Below are 6,944 nucleotides of genomic sequence, written 5' to 3'. Positions count from 1 at the left end.
TTAAACACTGGGTCACCAGGATTCCCAGCAGCGCACAAAACCCGTAGCCGTTGAGTTGATTCCTACTTAGTGACCCTATAGAACATTGTAGAACTGCCCCATAGGATTTCCAAGGAGCGCCTGGTGGATTCAAATTGCCAACTTTTTGGTTAGCAGCCGTAGCTCCTAACCACTGTGCCACCAGGGTTTCCAAGCAAAGCGTTGGAGATATTTATTTCTAAAATGAACAACAATGAGTGCCAAGATTCCAATAGTATCTATTTAGGAGGATATCTTGAGTAATTAGGCTGTGTCTTCTTTACGAGAAATATGTTGAATATACTACCAACTTGATCATATTACTTTCTTTCTTGATATACCAATGATTTCTCATTAATAATTCACTATTCTTTTTTCGAATTGGGTTGTAAGATTTAAGTTAACTTCCTTTGTCTTTCTACCCACGAAGATCTGATAAACATGCTTGCCATTCCATTATCTCTGTCACTAATAGAATGTTAATTTTAGAACCCTGAAGTGACGTAGTGAACTTTATCTGACATATATTTGAATATTTACACCTTACAAATCTCTAGCCTCTTTCTTGACTACATTTTGCTGGCATTCTAATAATTCCCACTGGAAGTGTTCTGCAGCTTGTGGTAGCCTCCAGATTCCCAAAGTACGTACTCCACTGCATCACAAATTGGCTATGTATTTTAAAATGTTTAAGGGACCTCTCCACCCCATGAGAAGAGATATTTAAGAACAAAGGAAGGAGCAGTCAGTTATTGTCCCTTCATCCGAAGGAGGTAAGTGCCTGCTGTGAGGATAGCATTGAATCCTCAGAGAGGTGAACCTTTTTTCTTTCTTCATATTTATAAGGAACAGAAAGAAGGAAGAAATGGAAACAAATATTGCACCTCTTCACGTAGGACATCTGCTGTCTTGGAATGCAGTGGATGGCAGTCAGAATTGTAGCAGAAATAGCCTCAGATGTGAGGTCTGAATTTAGCATTACACCGGCACCTTTAATCTATTCTCAGGAATATAGGTCTAGTGGCCTGAGTCATGTTAACTGCTCAGTTCCTAAAGTCGGTGGCCATTAGAATCTCATAAGAGTAGCTTTAGAGAAATGCTGGTGATCTGCTTCCGAAAGGTCACAGCCACTGAAAATCCTATGGAGCACAGGTCTACTCTGACACACACAGGTCTTCATGAGTTGGAAATGTCTCAATGGCAACTTTTTTTTTAGATCCTGATATTTAGAATTACTTTAATGGAAATTTATAAGGATTTCCTTAAGATACTAATAGCCTTGGAGATGCTAACACTAGGTCTTAATTTTTTATATCATTTATAAAATGAAAGAGGGGAATGGAAAAGCATTCACAATGGTAGCACAAATGCTAGATGAGATTGCAGAGAAAATTTTCACTGACTTCAAGATTTTTCCACAAGACCTGCCCTGACCTTGTTCCTACATTCAGCTGGGAGTGGAGCTTCTTTTTTACAAATGGTGCCAGCATACTTTGGTGACCGGCTGAAGTGCAAGCTCCACAAGTTTCTATACTACAATCTCAGAGATTTATGCAGTTACTATTTCCCCAGAGATTAACTCCAAAGGCAGGGATCGAGAATCTATTATCACACTTCTACTTCTTAGAAACCAAAGCTCCTGTTAGCAACTAGATTTTTCCTGGTTTAGCTTTGGTTTAATCAGAATTGAATATGCTTCTTATTGCTATCATCCTCATCTTTCTGGATTCTCACATCAACACTGTGCGATGGTAAAAAAACTCAGGCGAAGGAAGATTGAGTGATCTTTCCAAAATTTAATGACTAAGAAATTACAGGTCCAAGAACTTAAACCCAGATAGCCCACTGCCCAAACTAGGGCTTTTTCTATGAAATTCATTAGTTTGCCTAAAAATCACAGCATTTGAAGAGATTTAGAGGCCACTTAGCTGCTAATGATTTCATATACTTACAGAGTGCCTTTTAGAGCTGTCATCAACATTAAACCAGTTAAATATTTGATGATGTCCTTTAATCTCATTCACATTTTTCAGAACATACCAGAAAAACCAAACCATTGCTGTTGAGTCGATTCCAACTCATAGTGGCCCTATAGTAACCCTTGGGACAGAGTAGAACTGCCCCACGGGGTTTCCAAGGAGTGGGTGGTAGATTCGAGCTGCCGAACTTTTGGTTGCAGCCAGTCTCTTAACCACTATGCCACTGGCGTTCCTCAGAACATACAGTGACTAGTGATTCTGTATGCTAATGGCTTATAAGCTAGATACCACATACTAATTGACATCACATTCTTATTTTTGACGTTTTTAAAATATAATTTTGCTAGTAAGATAGATTAATGAGAAATTTCTTTTGAGCATAAAGGTAAATTATCTATTTATTGCTATCAGTTACAAACACAAAATATCAATAGGAAATAATTAAAAAGTGATCACATTTGGTACATTTTAAGGGGGCATTATTAGAGGGTATTTATAAGGGGGGTATTATTAGCGAAAAGCCTGTACTGAAAGGTGAAATACATAATATTAATCTTTAGTATAATCCATTGTAGTAGTTAGAAAGCAAGTACTATGCTCACTCTTGCTTCACAAGAAAACAATAGTGGGTTTTACTATTGTAAATTGGGAAGGCAAATATGGGATTTAATAAAAGAAATAAATAGAAAAGAAAAGAAGAGGGAAAAAAGATTGCAAACTGAAAGAATATGGAGAAATCAAAGGAAGAAAGATAACATCAGTAAGACTGAGAAAATGGGGGAAAGCAAGGGGAATAATTTGAGAAAAAAAATCAGAGAGAAAAAAAGAGAAGATAAAATAGAGCAAAAGAAACTAATTCAAATGCGTAAATATAACTTAAGAAAATAAAGCATACAAAGATGGAATGAGAAGGGTGAGAAAGATAATAAAAGAAAAATTTTAAAAAGGAGGCATGAGAAATTATAATGAAGAGAAGTTGGGGAATTAGCCCCGGTAGATGGTGACCCAGCCTTCATGCTTGAGCTCTGTAACAGCAGCCTGGACTCCGAGCAGGCAACAGTGCACAGTCCAGCGTCCAGGTGGCGGTGTGTCTGCATTCACCTCCATCACTCTTCTCTGTCCTGCGTCTGCTCCAGCCTCACCAGCCAGATGAATCTTTGGAGCAGCCGAAATGGAAGAATAGTGTGGAGGTAGTGACAAGCATTCAGATTCTGTTTCAGCTTCCGTTGATAGCAGGGCTTTTCTTCATATAGTTAGAACAGAAATCTAGCCACTGCAGAAATTTCTGTGTTTTATTTTTTCAGAGACTTCATTTTTCGTAATGTCTTCTATTGAGCATATATCTTCTGTCTCTGGATATGTTGTAAGCATGATGTGAGAATCACAGTTATTACAAGGCGCACAGACCAAAATGGGATAAATGGACACAGTGAATCAAAGATGGTAGATGGCAATGAATCCCATTTGTTAAGGAGTCAACAGGTTTAAACATACCAATGATCAGGAAGATGGCACAGGACCAGGCAATGTTTTGTGCTGTTATAGATAAGGTGGCCATGAGTCAGAGCCAACTCAATGACAATTAACAACAGTAACAAGGAGTCAGTAGGAGAATAGAAGTGAAGATAGGAAATAAAACACATGGCAGAGTGAAAAAGCCTACACCTTTAACCCCAGAGGTACTTAAAAGTTCTGTCTATGTCCTGACAACATCTTCAGTTTCTGGGTGTGACATCAAACCCAAAACCAAACCCACTGCCTTCAAGTCAGTTCCCACTCATAGCCACCCTGTAGGGCTGAGTAGAACTACCCCATTGCGTACCCAAGGCTATAAACTTTAGGCAAGCAGACTGCCACATCTTTCTCTCTCTGAATGGCTGATGGATTCCAACTACAGAACTTTCAGTTAGCAGCCGAGTGGTTAACCCTTGTGCCACCAGGGATCTGAGTGCAAAAAGGCAACTGTAAAATAGTGTGAAGATGCACACAACTTAGATTTCCGACTTACGTTTCTAACAGCAGGTTTTATGCACAGAAGTTACAAATGTCGAAGTGTATGAATGTCAAAATGCAAAACAAAAAAAGGAACAGAAAAGCTAATTTGAATGGCAATGTAAGTAAGCATTTATACTTCCATTTTGATTAGGACTCAGTGTGTGTTCTTTTTGAGTGTGGTTATGACATATATGTTCTTATGTGATTAAGTATCTCTTTCATAATTTCCACTCTGACTATATATTAATGAATCATCTTCGGCTTAGATATACAAAAAGCAGATATTTTGATGTTTTGAATACATGTGCCTTAAAATAACATCGTAAATAGTTTTGGATTTTATTGTTTCTCTCTTCCTTCTTCTTCCTCTCTCTTGTCTTTCATTCTGTCTCCTCTTTCAGTTAAAATCAGTGGACCCCCTTCTCCTTCCCTCATCTGCACCCCATATTCCATGACACAAAGTGTGCATTCTAACTGAAAGCATATAAAATCTTGCTATATTTTGCTCAAGCTTAGTTAAGAATATTCAAGCTCCCAAAATTTTTCATCTCAACAATAAAACATTTTTGTGCACACCAGCAATATCTATATATAAATATATTTTATATAATTAATTAAACTATGATTATACATAAAATATAAAACTTTGAAAAAATAGAACTTAAAAGTATCTGACAAGGTGATATATGAATAGAAATTCCACTATTGTTTTCACATCCATAAATTACCATGTGCATCCCCCCGGGTGTGCATTCCCAAGTTGGAAGTACTATGCAGATATGCCTCAGATCCTGATTTGAGATCAGAGTGATGAGTATTCTATTTATTTAAACCAGCTAGATGGATTGTTGTACTACAGAGATAAAAGGAAATATTTAGAGTAAGCCCAACTTCTTTTATTTTTCTTTTAGGTCAAAATTCCTAAGATACAATTTACATATGGTAAATGCACCACTGTTGTATATTTCAATAAGTTTTCACAAATAAACATTCCCAACCAATCAAGATAGGGAATATTTTTGTCTCCTTAAAATGCTTTGCCATTCCTCTCTGCTATCAATTTCCTTCCCAATTTCCAGTAAAAACTAGAAGACATCAGTAACTGGGGTTAACTTTTCTCAACTAGGAAAATTTTAATATGCCTCAAGCAGTTCAGGAACAAATTCAGGCCAGGGTATTCCAGAGTACTACAGAAGAATAGTAGATACAAGCACAGGGCTGAAGTGGAAGAAGAGTGTGGCTTGGGGACCAGGGTTTTGGCACTAATGAAACGTAGAAGAATGAGTATAGAAGAGATTTCTTAGCCTATGGGAGACTATATGACATATTCTGATTTTAGCTTGATAAGAACTATGGTGTAGATGAAACAGATGGAAATAAACTCTCTGCTTCTTGATGCTCTGTAGGCAAAGGACATGGAGATAAGAAACAGCACAGTAGTGACAGAATTCATCCTTCTTGGTCTTACCCAGTCTCAAGATATTCAGCTCCTGGTCTTTGTTCTGATCTTAATTTTCTACCTTATCATCCTCCCTGGAAATTTCCTCATCATCCTCACCATTCAATCAGATCCTAGTCTCTCAGCCCCACTCTACTTCTTCCTGGGAAACCTAGCCTTCCTAGATGTATCCTACTCCTTCATTGTGGCTCCTAGGATGCTGGCAGACTTCCTCTCTGAGAAGAAGGTGATCTCCTACAGAAGCTGCATCACTCAGCTCTTCTTTTTGCATGCACTTGGAGGAGGAGAGGAGTTACTTCTTGTAGTGATGGCATTTGACCGCTACATCGCCATATGTCGACCTTTACACTACTCAACTGTCATGAGCCCCAGAACCTGCTATGCATTACTGATGGCCTTGTGGTTTGGGGGCTTTGTCCACTCCATTATCCAGGTAGCGCTCATCCTCCGTTTGCCCTTCTGTGGCCCAAATCAGTTGGATAACTTTTTCTGTGATGTCCCGCAGGTCATCAAGCTAGCCTGCACCGACACCTTTGTGGAAGAGCTCCTTATGGTCTTCAATAGTGGCTTACTCACACTCCTGTGTTTCCTAGGCCTTCTGGTCTCCTATGCAGTCATCCTCTTCCATGTGCATAGGTCTTCTTCTGAAGGAAAGAGCAAGGCTCTGTCCACATGCACAACTCACGTAATTATTATATTTCTCATGTTTGGACCTGCCATCTTCATCTACACTCGCCCTTTCAGGGCCTTACCAGCTGACAAGGTGGTTTCCTTCTTTCACACAGTGATCTTTCCTTCGATGAATCCTGTGATTTATACCCTTCGAAACCAGAAAGTGAAATCTTCCATGAGGAGGTTATTGACTAGATATGTAGTCCTTTAAACTGATTTTATAATGAAACTCAAGAATGGGAAATTCTATCTGGAAATCATTCATTCAACTAGCAAATCCTAGTTTTTTTTAATGCTTCTCATTTTTCAGGTACTATTGTAAAAAAAAAAAAAAACAACTATTGTAGGCACCTGACAAACGGGACACATTCAATAAAAACTTGTATTTGCTAAATGAATGAATGATTTACAGCTGGAAGGAACTGACTCAGTGCCAATGAGTTTGGTTTTTGATTTATTGTAGGCACTAGGGAGAAAATTATGAATACTGAGAGAAAAAACTTGGCATATTTAAAGAATATAAATAAAATCATACTGATTGTCTTAGTCATCTAGCGCTGCTATAGCAGAAATACCACAAGTGGATAACAAAGAGAAGTTTATATCTCACAGTCTAGCAGTCTAGAAGTCTGAATTCAGGGCGCCAGCTCTAGGGGAAGGCTTGCTCTGTTGGTTTTAGAGGAAGGTCCTTGTCACCAATGTTCCTTTGGTCTGGGAGTTTCTCCATACAGGAACCTCAGGTCCAAAGGACACACTCTGCTCCCAGCACTGCTTCTTTGGTAGTATAAGGTCCTCCTGTCTCTGTGATCACTTTGTTCTTT

At 38.5% G+C, this 6,944-nt stretch overlaps 1 protein-coding gene across 1 annotated transcript; it reads left to right on the top strand.

Moving 5' to 3' along the window:
- Positions 1-5,223: 5,223 nt before the first annotated feature.
- LOC100670757 (olfactory receptor 4N4C) lies at positions 5,224-6,334 on the top strand. The gene has a single exon (XM_010601006.3). The coding sequence runs from the start codon at positions 5,408-5,410 to the stop codon at positions 6,332-6,334; it is 927 nt and encodes a 308-aa protein (XP_010599308.2). The 5' UTR covers positions 5,224-5,407.
- Positions 6,335-6,944: the final 610 nt, after the last annotated feature.

Source organism: Loxodonta africana, chromosome 10 (genome assembly GCF_030014295.1).
Source record: "Loxodonta africana isolate mLoxAfr1 chromosome 10, mLoxAfr1.hap2, whole genome shotgun sequence".
In the NCBI taxonomy this organism is placed as follows: domain Eukaryota; kingdom Metazoa; phylum Chordata; class Mammalia; order Proboscidea; family Elephantidae; genus Loxodonta; species Loxodonta africana.
This window is presented reverse-complemented; position numbering and strand designations above follow the sequence as displayed.